The sequence below is a fragment of the Loxodonta africana genome, chromosome 24 (genome assembly GCF_030014295.1).
Source record: "Loxodonta africana isolate mLoxAfr1 chromosome 24, mLoxAfr1.hap2, whole genome shotgun sequence".
Classification (NCBI taxonomy): Eukaryota; Metazoa; Chordata; class Mammalia; order Proboscidea; family Elephantidae; genus Loxodonta; species Loxodonta africana.
The window spans coordinates 29,048,696-29,065,125 of NC_087365.1; the positions used below are offsets into that span (position 1 = coordinate 29,048,696).

At 42.3% G+C, this 16,430-nt stretch overlaps 1 protein-coding gene across 8 annotated transcripts in view; it reads left to right on the plus strand.

Moving 5' to 3' along the window:
• The window catches only part of LOC100674055 (signal-regulatory protein beta-1-like), a 108,990-nt gene that overhangs the window by 53,076 nt on the left and 39,484 nt on the right, over positions 1–16,430 (plus strand). For 3 of the 8 annotated variants that reach the window (XM_064275895.1, XM_064275896.1, XM_023550098.2), the window contains 2 exons: positions 9,677–9,791; positions 10,450–15,309. The exons of 3 other annotated variants lie outside the window; for them this stretch is intronic. In XM_064275895.1, coding sequence (XP_064131965.1) covers positions 9,677–9,789 — 113 coding nt within the window. In that variant the 3' untranslated portion in view covers positions 9,790–9,791; positions 10,450–15,309. Of the gene's footprint in view, positions 1–9,676; positions 9,792–10,449; positions 15,310–16,430 lie in introns of those variants that run through there. 2 more of the 8 variants (XR_010319229.1, XR_010319230.1) reach the window with 2 other exon arrangements.

Below are 16,430 nucleotides of genomic sequence, written 5' to 3' on the forward strand. Positions count from 1 at the left end.
TAAACTCGGACTACTCGGCAAAAACCATGCAGGCAAGAAGGCAATGGGATGACATATTTTAAAAACTGAAGGAAAAAATTGCCTGCCAAGAATCATCTATCCAGCAAAACTGTCTCTTAAATGTGAAGGTGAAATTAAGACATTTCCAGATAAACGCAAGTTTAGGGGATTCATTAAAACCAAACTAAAACTACAAGAAATACTAAAGGGAGTTCTTTGGTTAGAAAATCAATAATATCAGGTATCAACCCAAGACTAGAACGCTGGGCAGAGCAACTAGAAGTCAACCCAAACAGGGAAATCCAAAAAAAAAAAGCAAGATTATAAAAAAAAAAAGCACAAAACAGGGTAACAGCGATGTTACTATATAAAAGAAGACAACATTAAAATAATAAAGAGAGACTAAGTAAGAAATATAATCATACACCTTCCACATGGAGAGGAAGATATGGCGATACAAAAAGATAAAAGTTAGTTTTAAATTTAGAAAAATAGGGGTAAATAATAAGGTAACCACAAAGGAGACAAACTATTCTACTCATCAAAATAAAATACAAGGGAAAAATACAGACTCAGCAGAAACAAAATTAACAACAAATATGAGAAAGGACAATACATAAAGAAAATCTGCTCAGCACATAAAATCAAGCGGGGAAAAGAAACTGTCAACACACAAAAAAAGACATCAAAATGATGGCACTAAACTCACACCTATCCATAATTACCCTGAATGTAAATTGCCTAAATGCACCAATAAAGAGATGGAGAGTGGCAGAACGGATTAAAAACAAGCAAAAAGATGGAAGCAACCAAGGTGCCCATCAACGGATGAATGGATAAATAAATTCTGGTATATTCACACAATAGAATACTATGCATCGATAAAGAACAGTGACAAATCTGTGAAACATTTCCTAACATGGAGGAACCCGGAAGGCATTATGCTGAGTGAAATTAGTCAGTTGCAAAAGGCCAAATATTGCATAAGACCACTATTACAAGAACTTGAGAAATAGTTTAAACTGAGAAGAAAACATTCTTTTGCGTTACGAGAGGGGGAGGGAGGGAGGGTGGGAGAGGGACATTCACTAATTAGACAGTAGATAAGAACTACTTTAGGTGAGGGGAAAGACAGCACACAATACAGGCGAGGTCAGCACAATTGGACTAAACCAAAAGCAAAGCAGTTTCCTGAATAAACTGAAGGCTTCGAAGGCCAGTGTAGCAGGGGCAGGGGTCTGGGGACCATGGTTTCAGGGGACATCTAGGTCAATTGGCATAATAAAATCTATTAAGAAAACATTCTGCATCCCACTTTGAAGAGTGGTGTCTGGGGTCTTAAACACTAGCAAGCAGCCATCTAAGATGCATCAATTGGTCTCAACCCACCTGGATCAAAGGAAAATGAAGAACACCAAGAACACAAGTTGATTACGAGCCCAAGAGACAGAAAGGGCCACATGAACCAGAGACTACATCATCCTGAGACCAGAAGAACTAGATGGTGCCTGGCTACAACCGATGACTGCCCTGACAGGGAACACAACAGAGAACCCCTGAGTGAGCAGGAGACCAGTGGGATGCAGACTCCAAATTCTCATAAGACCAGACTTAATGGTCTAACTGAGACTAGAAGGACCCCAGTGGTCATGGCCCCCAGACCTTCTGTTTGGCCCAGGACAGGAACCATTACCAAAGCCAACTCTTCAAACATAGATTGGACTGGACAATGGGTTGGAGAGGGATGCTGGTGAGGGGTGAGCTTCTTGGATCAGGTGGACACTTTAGGCTATGTTGACATCTCCTGCCTGGTGGGGAGATGAGAGGGTGGAGGGGGTTAGAAGCTGGCGAAATGGACACGAAAAGAGAGAGTGGAGGGAGAGAGCAGGCTGTCTCATTAGGGGGAAAGTAATTGGAAGTGTGTAGCAAGGTGTATATGGGTTTTTGTGTGAGAGATTGACTAGATTTGTAAACTTTCGCTTAAAGCACAATAAAAATTATTTAAAAAAAAATGTGAATGAGCTCCCTGCCCTCCAGACCAAGGAGGTCCCGCCAGGCAACAGTGTCTCCTACAACATGTCCAGCAGGACCCAGGTGATGCCGACCCGAGAGGACACCCATGGTCGTCATCTGCAAGGTGGCTCACAGTACCTTACAGGACTCTCTTCGTGGGATGGCCAACTTGTCTGAGACCATCCGAGGTAGATGACACTCACACCCAGCCCAGACCCTCACCCAGCACCCAGTCTCCTCCCCTAGGTTTGCTCCAGGGATTGAACTTCCTGGAATCCAATTCCTAATAAAAAATAGTCCCTCCCAATTGCCATAAGCCTACAATGTGTCACTAACACTGCTCAACTCTTTCAACTACTGTTTTAATGGCAGCTTCCAGCTGAACACTTTCCATGTGCCAAGCACAGGGTTAGTTTCATTTATTTTACCAATAGCAATGGCAGTTACTGAGCACTAGCTACATACTAAGCCCCTGTGAAATGGAGCACATAAACATAGATATCCTAGGCATTAGTGAGCTGAAATGCACTGGTATTGGTCATTTTGAATCAGATAAGCCTATGGTCTCCTATGCCGGGGATGATAACATGAAGAGGAATGGCATCACATTCATCATCAAAAAAAAATCTTAAGATCTATCCCGAAGTATAAAGCTGTCAGTGATAGGATAATATCTACGTGCCTACAAGGAAGACCAGTCAATACGAGTACTATTCAAATTTCCGTACCAATCACTAAGGCCAAAGATGAAGAAATTGAAGATTTTTACCAACTTCTGCAGTCTGAAATTGATCAAACACGCGCCTGAATTTAGAGACCACGTCAAGAATAGATTTGACATGTTGAACACTAATGACCGAAGACCAGATGAGCTGTAGAATGACATCAAGGGCATCACACATGAAGAAAGCAAGAGGTCATTAAAAAGACAGGAAAGAAAGAAAAGACCATAAACGGATGTCAGGAGAGACTCTGAAACTTGCTCTTGAACGTCGAGTAGCTAAAGCAAAAGGAAAAAATGATGAAGTAAAAGAGCTGAACAGAAGGTTACAATGGACAGCTGGAGAAGATAAAGTATTATGATGACATGTGCAAAGACCTGGAGATAGAAAACCACAAGGGAAGAACAGGCTCAGTGTTTATCAGGCTGAAAGAACTGAAGAAAAAAATTCAAACCTCAAGTTGCAAGACTGAAGGATTTTTACAGGGAAAATATTAAACAAGGAAGCATCAAAAGAAGATGGAAAGAATACAAAGTCACTATACCAAAAAGAATTGGTCAAGGTTCAACCATTTCAGGAGGTAACATATGATCAGGAACTGATGGTACTGAAGGAAGAAGTCCAAGCTGCACTGAAGGCATTGGCACGAAACAAGGCTCTGGGAAGTGATGGAATATCAATTAAGATGTTTCAACAAATGGATGCAGTGCTGGAAATGCTCACTCGTCTATGCCAAGAAATTTAGAAAGCAGTTACCTGAACAACCAACTGGAAAAGATCCATATTTATGCCTATTCCCAAAAAAGGTAATACAACCAAATGTGGAAATTGTTGAACAATACCATTAATATCACATGCAAGCAAAATTTTGCGGAAGATTATTCAAAAGCGGCTGCAGCAGTATATCAACAGGGAACTGCCAAAAATTCAGGCCAGATTTAGAAGAGGATGTGGAACCAGGGACATCATTGCTGATGTCAGATAGATTCTGGCTAAAAGCAAATAATACCAGAAAGATGTTTACCTGCATTTTATTGACTATGCTATCAACTGTGTGGATCATAAAAAATTATGAATAACCTTGCAGAGAATAGGAATTCCAGAACACTTAATTGTGCTCGTGAGGAATCTGTACATGGATCAAGAGGCAGTAATTCGAACAGAACAAAGGGATACTGCATGGTTTAAAGTCAGAAAAGGTGTGTGTCAGGGTTGTATCCTTTCACCATACCTGTTCTATCTTTATGCTGAGCAAATAATCCGAGAAGCTGGACTATATGAAGAAGAATGGGGCCTCAGCTTGCTGAAACTGAAGAGGGCTTGAAGCACTTACTGATGAAGGCCAAAGACCACAGCCTTCAGTATGGATTACACTTCAACATAAAGAAAACAAAAATCCTCACAACTGGACCAATAAACGACATCATGATAAACAGAGAGGAGATTGAAGTTGTCAAGGATTTCAGTTTACTTGGATCCACAATCAACACCCATGGAAGCAGCAGTCAAGAAATCAAAAGATGCATTGCATTAGGCAGATCAGCTGCAAAAGATCTCTTTAAAATGTTGAAAAGGAAGGATGTCACCTTGAAGACTAAGGTGTACCTGACCCAAGCCCTGCTGTATTCAATCGCCTCATATGCATGAGAAAGCTGGACAATGAATAAGGAAGACCGAAGAATTGACGCCTTTGAATTGTGGTGCTGGTGAAGAATATTGAATATACCATGGACTGCCAGAATAATGAACAAAGCTGTCTTGGAAGAAGTACAACCAGAATGCTCCTTAGAAGTAAGGATGGCAAGACTATGTCTCACATACATTGGACATGTCATCAGGAGGGATCAGTCCCTGGCGAAGGACATCATGCTTGGTAAAGTAGAAGGTCACTGAAAAAGTAGAAGACCCTCAACAAGATGGATTGACATAGTGGCTGCAACAATGGGTTCATGCATAGCAACAATTGTGAGGATGGTGCAGGACCAGGCAGCGTTTTGTTCTGTTGTGCGTAGGGTCACTATGAGTCGGAACCAACTCGACGGCACCTAACAACTACAACAACATGTACTTGGTGATTTTATTTATTTTAGTACAGTTATTACGTTCTGACTGCATGCAAGGCATTATGCTTGTTGATTTCACTCATTATTACCTTAATAGGAGCTATCATTTCTTCAGCATCTACTGTGTGCCAGGCACTGTGCCCAGTGATTTCATTCATTATGCAAAGAGGACTTATATTGTTTGAGCACCTGCTGCATGCCTAGCACTGTCCTCGATGATTGCCCTGCCACGATGGGGGGAGCTAAACATTATCGAGCCCCCCAGTCCCGCTGTGATCTGTCTGTTTCATAAGGTCAGAGCTTCTGCTCTGTGCTGTTTCAGTCCCACCCACCTTGGAGGTTACCCAACGACCCATTCAAGGGAACCAGGTGAACGTCACCTGCCAGGTGAAGAAGTTCTACCCCAAGAGCCTATAGCTGACCTGGTTGGAGAGCAGAAATGTGTACCAAACAGATTCAGCCTCGGTCCCCACTGAGAAAAAGGGTGTGGCCTATAACCTGAACACTGGATCCTGGTGAACTTATCTGCTCACAAGAAGGATGTGATGCTCACCTGCCAGGTGGTGCATGACGGGCAGCCAGCAGTAACCAAAAACCTGACCCTGAAGTTCACCGCTGCCCTGAAGGACCACAGCACAGTCTACCTCTGGTGAGGCCTCCACTCCACGCCACCTGGCACTTTTTAAATTGTATCTTAATTTCATTTTTATAATGTTAGAAGTAGTCATTCCTGCTTTTTATAGAACAATCCATTGTTGTCTTTAGCTGCCTTTGAGTTGGCCCCCAGCTCATGGTGACCCCATGTACAAATGGGTTGGCTGTTGTGATCCATATGGTTATCACTGGCTTAATTTGGGAAGCAGACTGCCAGGCATTTCTTCCTAGTCTGTCTTAGTGTGGAAGCTCCACTGAAGCCTGTTCAGCATCATAGCAACCTGCAAGCCCCCACTGACAGATGGATGGTGAATGCATGTGAGGTACATTGATCAGAAATGGAATACAGGTCTCCCTCATGGAAGAAGCAAATTCTACCACTGAACCAATTCTACCAGCAGTATCCTCTTGCTCTGTTCGAACAAACTGCCTCCTGGTCACAGTTCTGCATGAGCACAAATAAGTGTTCTGGAATTCCCGTTCTTCACAATGTTATCCACACAGTTGAATGCCTTTGCATAGTCAATGAAACACAGGAAAACATCTCTCTGGTATTCTCTGCTTTTAGTCAAGATCCATTTGACATCAGCCATGACATTCCACTTCTGGGTCTAGCTTGAATTTCTGGCAGTCCCCTATCAATGTACTGCTGCAACCACTTTTGAATGATTTTCAGCAAAATTTTACTTGTGATATTAATGATATTGTTTGATAATTTCCGCATTCTGTTGGATCATCTTTCTTCAGAAATGGGCACAAATATGGATCTCTTCCAGTCGGTTGGCCAGGTAGCTGTCTTCCAGATTTCTTGGCATAGATGAGTGAGCACCTCCAGCACTGCATCCGTTTGTTGAAACATCTCGACTGGTATTGCATCAATTCCTAGAGCCTTGTTTTGTGTCAATGCCTTCAGTGCAGCTTGGACTTCTTCCTTCAATACCATCAGCTCTTGATCATATGCTACCTCCTAAAATGGTTGAACATCGACCAACTGTTTTGGTACAGTGCCTCTGTGTATTCCTTCCATCTGCTTTTGATGCTGCCTGTGTCTTGAATTTAGTAAATGAAATTAATCTATAAATTTAGGAAGCCCAGTAAACTCCAGCACAACTTAGGAACATTATATTCAAACTGCTGAAAATGAGAGATTAAAAGACTATCTTTTTTTATGGAGCCACATACACAGAGACATGATGTAGAAGAGAAAAACACAAATGACGCATGACTTCTCATTGGAAGAAGAAGGGCACAAGACAGTGGGAAAGCAACATTAAAGTGCTAAGGGACCAAAAAAAAAAAAAAAAACCATGAAAACAAAAAATTTATTATGTGCACCACGAGAATAGCTAAAAGAACTTATTAGAACTGAGAAAAATGGATATTTCTGTTGATCTGTGGTCTCCTTTCTTGCTTCAACCACCCTGTTGGTTTGGAGTTCTATAGATGGACAACTGGACTCAGGGAGTAATACGGGACGTTGGTGAAGAGGTCTTGGCATTAGACCAGGTGATTGTCCTAAACTAATCAGAGTAAATCTGAACCCCTGAATCCAGCCTATGCAGCAAATTTGTGCCAGTTAGAACAAGGTTTCCTCTCTGGCTGGTCATCATTCCCAGAACCTACAGTTGGAAGCATAAGAGATTGCTCACTAGGATTTAGTGGTTTTTCTCTTTTTACTCACAGTTACTTCGCAGTTTTAGCATTCTCTCAAGTATTGCCGAGAGCCTTGTTTTTGTGTAGGATTTATTTTTCCTTTCTTGTTTTTTCTTATGGTTTAGGAAGGATATTTTTGGAGATAAGTAGCTATCCTGTCATCACTGTCCTTAGTAATCCAGAAGTCAATTGAAGATTTTTGAGTGCATTGGCCTATATGTCCCTACCTGCACTTCAGAATCCCAAACCAACCAAAACCAAACTAGCGGCTGTTGGGTCAGTTCTGACTCTTGGCTACCCTAAATGATTCAAGCAGAGCTGTGTTCTACAGGGTTTTCATGGCTATGACTTTTGGAAACAGATCACCAGGACTTTCTCCTCATGTGCCTAAGGGTGGGCTCAATGCACCAACCTTTCAATTAGTAGCCTAATGCTTAACCATTTTCAACACCCAGGGACTCCTCTCAGGGCCCCGCTACCTCCCAGTCAAGGTCCTACCCTTAGCATAGCAGGGCCATAGAAGTCGAGAATGCATTCAACCTTCTCTGTAGCTCTGCTGCTGTTGTAATTCTGTCCTGGGCCAATTCTCAGGATTTTCAACTCTCTGGTTCCAGGAGATAAGAATCTACTATGCTGCTAAGAAATCCTCTAACTTTCATGCTTTGCCTTTAAGTGGTGATTAATCACTCTTAGCTTTTCATTATCCTTCTCCAAAGGATTGATCCCCTGGCTATAGCCACTCAATTTCATAGTTCTTAAAATTACCATTTTCCAACCAGTCTTCAAATGCCTGATGTTAGGGTTATTTCCTTCTTCTGGTATATACCATGCCAGTCACTACTGGTGAAAGTTTTAACAACAGCACCAATTCAGGCTCCTCTTATTGTCAAAGATGGAGCCTTCACTGCCAGCCAGCTAACGTGCTATATTCGATTCCTAAGGCTGCAGCAACAAATTGCCACCAACTAGGGGGCTTAAAACAACAGAAATTTATTCTCTTACAGTTCTGGAGGCTAGAAGTCCTTCCTTGGCTCTTTTTAGCTTCTGGTGGTCACGAGCAATCCTCAGCCTTCCTTGGATTGTACTTGCATCATTGCAATCCCTGCTTCTATCATCACATGGCCTTCTGTGGGTCTGTATTTCTGAATCTCTCTCTCCTTATGAGGACATCAGTTACTGGATTTAGGGCCCACCCTAATCCAGTATGACCTCAGCTTAACTTGATTGTACCTGCAAAGACTATTTGCCATATAACATCACGTGCACAAGTACTGTGACCTAGAACTTCAACATATATTTTGAGGGGGACATAATTCAACCACAACATGAGTGATCCAGTTTCATATTTTCATTTTAGAGTCTGCTTTCCAGACCACTATCAGACCAATTCTGATCGGTCAGTTTCCCTGGGAAACAGACTTCAAAATGGATCTAAGAATGCAGGAAGCTCACTGGGGAGTGCCATCAGGATCGATACCCATGAGCTGGTGAAGGAAGAACTGGAGGTGAAGGACATTGAATTGTGATAGAACCACAGTTGCAGTTAAACAACAGAATACTCAGCCACACAGGGCTGTATAGTTTAGGATGGTTTTAACAGTTGTGTCAAATTACGGGATGGGGCTGAGCCTGTACACTCCAATTCACCCAGTCATTAGATCCGGTTACCTAGAAGGAGGTGTGATATTGGGCAATGCAGCTGTCTTTAGCTGAGAGAAGGATCCAGAGAGTGACTCAGCTGAGACTTGTGGCCTCCAACATCCCAGCAGCAACAAATGGGGAGGTCTCCACTCCTTCTTTAAAGAGGCACCAGCATTATCCTACTTACTTGAAAATAAAAATATTTTACTATTTCTATTTAATTTTAAAAGCAAAAACCACTCCTAGTAAAAATACAAAGAATCCAAAAAAATGCTTACCAAGATCCAACAGAAAGACTGCAGGCATCTGCTCTGGGACAGGTGGGCTGGATCATGTGTGAGGCCCCTCCCAGGCATGAGACTCTGATTCCCTGACTTACCATGGTGCTTACAGCCAGCAGGTTACATGAGGTTAGGCCACCCTCAGCTCCTTGGTGCAAAGCCTTAAAGCTCTCCCAGTGAAACCTATCCTCACTCCCTTGCCTGCAGTGTTGACATCATTCCCATGACCCTGAGAGGTTGGACATGTCTTGACTCCAAAAAGAAGGCCTTAGGGGCCATCTTAAGGGGTCACAGTGATAGACATCCCTAGGATTGAATCCCATTCATCTTTTGACCCTCCCTAAACTCTCTGAGCCTCAATTTCCTCATCAGACTGGGGATAATAACACCTGTCCCACAGGGTCGTGAGGATCAAGTAATTAAACCAGGCATCCCACTTTTGTGCCTCTGAGTACATGTTCTCCCAAACCCTTCCCTCAAGGAAGACTGTCCTGACCACTGAGAAGGTAAGTGAGAATGAGTAGGATGCAGATTCAAAGGCTTCAGGGCATCACTGGGCATAGGGAGCCTCAGAGGGAGTAAATGGAAACCCTGGGATTGGTCTCCTGCATGCCTCCTCTAATGGTGTCTCTTGTCTGTTGACTTCCAGACCCAGAGCAGTCAACTCTATGCGTCCTCCTCGGAGGCCTACCCCTAGGCCTCAAGGTGCTGCTAGTGGTTGTTGTCTCTGCCATCTATGTCTACATGAAGCAGAGGGCCTGAATGTAAGTTGTGGGAGCTCAGGCTTCAGGAAGGGAGGTCAGGCCAATGTCAGTTCCCATGGGGCAAGGTCAGCAAGGAGGGCCACACCAGGAGGTCCCACATGTCACACAGTGTCAGGACCCACCTAGAGTTAAGAGAGGTGACACTCCTTTTCCAACCCCCTCAGGAGTTGCTTGGAACATTCTAAGAGATTCCCAGCTCCCAGGAGGCATGTGGGGCCCTGTGGAAGGTAGGGTGGGCCAAGCGTTTTCAAAGAGCATCCTCATGGTTCTAGAGGTTCCATAGAGGAAATAGCAGAGGGGAGCTGAGTGAGGGGCAACTGAGTGGGTGGTTCTGTTGTAGACCGTCTCCAGGTTATTTGAACACTGGGCTCCATGGTGGCCAAAGGAATCCATATGATAGAGTAATGTTGAGAACCCCTGGATCAGCTGCTGTGAGGATTGTCCTACTGACACTCCACATGACTGAGTGGATAAGACTGGGGAAGGGGGGTCAGAACTCATGGAGAATGATGAAGATGGCAGCAGTCCTCTCCTGGGGCTTTCTATCCCCCTCACAACAATCACCTCAGGGGGAGAGCAGCCCAGGGGATACAGTAGACACTCAGGAAACATTTCTTGATAATGAACAGATAGTTAATGTGGACCCGTTTCCCCACAGCTACTTCTTTCTTCACATGAAGGCCCAGCCTGAGGGAAGGTGCCAGATGAAAGCTTCCTCAGATTCTGCTCCATGTGTCTCTTTGCTCCTCACACCTGCCTGCCCACACCCTTCTGTGGTCCCTTCTCAAAGTCCTTGGTTACTCCAGGGCCAGGTCCTGGGAACTGGCTCTGAGGACTGACTCACCCCCACTTCCCCTAGAATATGAGAAAAATTCAAGTTTCCTAAACATATCAAGATATGTCTCATCTGCTGGTCTGTGACTCGGCCATAAACCACATACTCAAGTCTGTGAAGTCAACAATTCTTCTGGCCTTTTGGATTCCTGCCAACCCCTGACTCCCCAGGCTTGCCTCCTGAACATAAATGGACCCCTAACTCTATTTAAAAAAGAAAAACTATTTTCCTCTCCCTCTTAGCCCAAGTGTCCTACTCCTCAAACTCAGAAGAAGTTTTCCCTCCACTTTCTGTGATGGGAACACTAGTTCTTATATCATCCTTTACCCTCCCCTATCCTGTTGCTCATGGTGCACGTGCTGTGACCATCCAAAAACTTTTTATACTCCATATTCAGTTCTGCCTTCAAAATGTTTATATGCAGGTGGCAACAGACTTATAAATGTTAAACGACTGTCCAAAACAAAAATCCTGATTTGTAGTATTTGCCAATTTCTGTGATGTAAATATTCCCACCAGGCCAACTTCAAACTACTAACAGTTTAGCAACCAGACTGAAAAATTCCTGAAATTTTAACAATCAGCTGTCATGAACCAGTACGAGCCACTCCAGTACACCAGTGATTATATCCATCATCTCTACACCTCACCTCCGCCACTACTCCCTGGTCCCAGCCACCATGATCTCTTCCTGTATCATTGCTACCCTATAACTGGCTTCTCTCTTTCAGGCTTTGCTCTTAAAGAAGCTAGAATGATTCTTAGGAAACATGAGTCATATCATATCTTTCCTCTGCTTCTTCTCAGACATATCTGCCTGGCTCACTCCCTCCTTTCTTTCAAGTCTCTGCTTAAATGTCACTTTATTAAATAAAGACACTTTCTGTAAACCGCCTTATGTAAAATATCAATTCCCCCTCTCACTTGGCATTTCAATTCCTCTTAGCCTAATTAATGTTTGTCATAGCACTATTACCATCTGACATACTAAAGATGAGCAGCCTTCTGCATGGTAGTTGCAGGATCAAAAAAATGACCATATAAATTGAAACCATGGAAAGTGGTCTCAAAAATCGATGAAAAAAATGATTGTTCAATGACCTTTAAATTTTTTCTGTCAAAACATTAAAAACTTTGTCAGTTATAGATTCATTTAAAAAAACAAAACAAAACAAAACCCATTGCATCGAGAAGATCCTGACTCAAGAAGACCCCATGTATTACAAAGTAGTACTGTTCAAGGCAGTTTACCAAAGAAGACATTCAGGCTGCTAACAGATACATGAGGAAACGCTCACGATCGTTAGCTATTAGAGAAATGCAAACCAGAACTACAATGAGATTCCATCTCACTCCGACAAGGCTGACATTAATCCAAAAAACATAAAATAATAAATGTTGGAGAGGTTGTGGAGAGACTGGAACACTTATACACTGCTGGTGGGAATGTAAAATGGTACAACCACTTTGGAAATCGATTTGGGGCTTCCTTAAAAAGCTAGAAATAGATCTACCATAGGACCCAGCAATTCTACTCCTTGGAATATATCCTAAAGAAATAAGAGCCTTCACACAAACAGATATATGCACACCCATGTTCATTGCAGTGCTGTTTACAATAGCAAAAAGATGGAAGCAACCAAGGTGCCCATCAATGGATGAATGGATAAACAAATTATGGTATATTCACACAAGGGAATACTACACAACGATTAAGACCAAAGATGAATCTGTGAAACATTTCATAACATGGAGGAATCTGGAAGGCATTATGCTGAGTGAAATTAGTCAACTGCAAAAGGACAAATATTGTATGAGACCATTATTATAGATAAACTTCAAACACAGAAGAAAATATTATTTGATGGGTAAGAGGGTGGGGAGGGAGGGAGAAGGATATTCACTAATTAGATAGTAGACAAAAGTTTTTTTAGGTGAAGGGAAGGGCAACACGTAACACAGGGATAGTCAGTACAACTGGACTAAACCAAAAGCAAAGAAGTTTCCTGAACACAACCAAACGCTTGGGAGGCCAAAGTAGCAGGAATGGGGGTCTGGGGACCATGATTTCACTGGACATGTAGGTCAATTGGCATAACAAAATATATTAAGAAAACGTTCTGCATCCCACTCTGGTGAGAGGTGTCTGGGGTCTTAAACGTTAGCAAGTGGCCATCTGAGATGCATCAACTGGTCTCAACTCACCTGGAGCAAAGGAGAATGAAGAACACCAGAGACACAAGGAAAATATGAGCCCAAGAGACAGAAAGGGCCACATAAACCAAAGACTCCATCAGCCTGAGACCAGAAGAACTAGATGGTGCCTAGCTACCACAGATCACTGCCCTGACAGGGAACACAACAGAGAATCCCTGATGGAGCAGGAGAACAGTGGGATGCAGATCTCAAATTCTCATAAAAAGACCTGGCTTAATGGTCTGAGACCAAAGGGACCCTCATGGTCATGGTCCCCAGACCCTTTGATAGCCCAAGATTCGAACCATTCCCAAAACCAACTCTACAGATAGGGACTGGCCTGAACTATAAGATAGACAATGATGCAGGTGAGGAGTGAACTTCGTGGCTGAAGTAGACACATGAGACTATGTGGGTGACTCCTGTCTGGTGGTGAGATGAGAAGAGGAGGACAGGAGCTGGTTGAATGGACGTGGGGAACACAGGGTGGAGAGGAGGAATGTGCTGTCTCATTAAGAGGAGAGCAGCTAGGAGTACACACAGCAAGGTGTGTATAACTTTTTGTATGAGAGACTGGCTTAATTTCTAAACTTTCACCTAAGGCACAGTAAATGAATTAAAAAAGTAGTACTGTTCCGTAGGGTTTTCTTGGCTGAAATCTTTACAGAAGCAGTTCACCAGGCCTTTCTTTCACCAAGTCACTAGGCAGTTTCAAACAGCCAATCTTTAGGTTAGCAGCTGATCACAAAGCACTTGTGCCACCCAGATATACAGAAATGAAAAAAATAGTGAAAAGAATATGTATTTAGTACACTGTAATTTAAAACAAAAAAATTTTTATTTATTTATTTTTAATTTAAAACATCAGAAACACTGGCAGTTGAAGTGTTTCAGTTTTGGCTAAAAAAAAAATTTTTTTTTTTACCAAGAATAGTTTGAAGAATGCTTGTATAACTTAAAATTCAGAGCAAGCATCTTGCTCCTGCCTTGCTGAGTTATCATACTCCTTTCTAAGTTTGGATCCACTTTCAACATTTTATCCTTTGCACTTCCAATGTTGTAAAATCTCTCCAACAGTTCCTTTAATGTGGAGCCTTTGCTGATGTCACTTCCTCTGGGACATCTTCATCTTTTTTGTCACTACCACTTTCCTCATTTATGTTGATACACTTGCCCTCACTAAGTCCCTATAGCTGCATATCTACAGTCTATCCAACAGCAGTCATGTCAACATTTCCATGGTCAACTGTTTCTCCTATAATTCCTTGTATGTTAGATTTTAATTTCACTTCCAGCACTATCACATTTCCTTTCTTCTTACACCCTAATCTTTGTTGGCCAAATTCCTCTTTCAATAATTCATTTTTGTAAAATATCATGTAGGTACATCACTGGGAGATAAGGAGGCAACAGATCTCCATGCTTTGCTGTCTGTGCATAAACTGAAGACGCACAAATCAATCACCAACAGACTTTGGAAGAAATGACGTGATTGGTCACTTGTGATGATGTTGTTGTTGTTGTTAAGTGCCATCGAGTCGGTTCCGACTCATAGCGACCCTACCCACAACAGAACGAAACACTGCCTGGTCCTGCGCCATCCTTACAATCGTTGTTATGCTTGAGCTCATTGTTGCAGCCACTGTGTCAATCCACCCCGTTGAGGGTCTTCCTCTTTTCCGTTGACCCTGTACTCCACCAAGCATAATGTCCTTCTCCAGGGACTGATCCCTCCTGACAGCATGTCCAAAGTATGTAAGACGCAGTTTTGCCATCCTTGCCTCTAAGGTGCATTCTGGCAGCACTTCCTCCAAGACAGATTTGTTGGTTCTTTTGGCAGTCCATGGTATATTCAATATTCTTCGCCAACACCACAATTCAAAGGCATCAACTCTTCTTCGGTCTTCCTTATTCATTGTCCGGCTTTCACATGCATTATCATGATGAGCTACTATTATTTATGTAGTGATCTGTGGACTGAAGAGCCAGTCACGAAGTTTATATACTTTATGCAATTACAGTGAATTTATCATGTACTTGAATTGAAACCCTGTTGTTGGTAGCCTGGAGTTATTTAACTAAACTCTTCTCCTCAAACTTCATGCATGTCAAGGAAGAAATTCCTGTATTTGTTTATTGTCTGTCTTCCTCAAATAGAATGTAAGTTCAAACAGGGAAGGGACGATCTGTATTCTCAGTGGCCAAAACAGTGACTGCCATATAATAGGACCTCAAAAATTTTTTAATACATAAATGAATAATATATTTTATTCAAGGCGTAAGTTTACATTAGTGCTGTATTTCAAAATAGAACTTTTTTCCATTCAGTCACCTGGCTCTTGTATTCTAAATCCATTTCTTTAAAGACAGCTCTCTTCTTTGTGTTTAAGAAATTTCATCAAAAATCCAACATCCTTCAGGAAGTAAGGAAGTGCTCAAAAAAATTAAAAAAAAAAAACAACAGCAACAAAAAGAAAAAACCCACAGTGATTGAGGTATTTCAAAGCGGACACAAGAACCAACTAAAAGAGTTCCCAATAGCTAACACTGGAAACATATATGCAACAAAATAAATAAATTAGGATAGGCATATATCCCAAAGTATATAATAAATACCCATGAGTCCATACTGATATAAATAAATGACTGAATAAACTAATAAATTGGTGACAAAAGACAAATATCATATCCAAATATATACAAACATTTATGTAGATGCTCCACTCTAAAGGAGAAGGCACGTAACTACCACTCCTTAAGTGTTGGCCATGCTTGCCTTCTAAAGAGTACAGAACGGATTGGGGTGGGGGGGTGTAATTTTGCAATAGAGGAACCTGACAAACACTACCCCATCCAGATGATCAAAGTCCACATCAATGGTTCTAAGTCATGGTTACAGTATGTACTCTAAATACAATATAATGAAAATAACACTGCCTCTTGGGAGAAAAGAATGGGAGTGTAGATCATGAACTCAGTTTTGGATATCTGAGGGATGGAAATGAAAATATCAAGAAAGTTGTTTGATACATGGGTCTACATTATGGGCTCAAGATTACTCAGCTACTAAGAGGTGTTGTTGTTGTTGTTAGGTGCCATCGAGTCAGTTCCGACTCATAGCCACCCTATGTACCACAGAACGAAACACTGCCCGATTCTGTGCCATGGTCACAATCGTCGTTATGCTTGAGCCCATTGTTGCAGCCACTGTGTCAATCCATCTCGTTGAAGGCCTCTTTTCTGCTGACCCTGTACTTTACCAAGCATGATGTCCTTTTCCAGGGACAGATCCCTCCTGACAACGTGTCCAAAGTATGTAAGATGCAGTCTTGCCATCCTTGCTTCTAAAGAGCATTCTGGTTGTACTTCTTCCAAAACAGATTTGTTCATTCTACTAAGAGGTAGATTCAGGATTTGAACCTGGATTGTATGTGGTTTCAAAGTCAGTGCTCTTGACCATTATACCACTAACTACCCACCCTCCAAAGAGCTTAAAGTCCAATGGAAAGTGAAAAGACTCCTTGGGGCGGGAAGAAGGGTAGAATGATGGAACCTGGAAGTAAGTTTCTGTCCAGTTCTTGGCAGGAGCCATGGATGAGTCTCCTAGT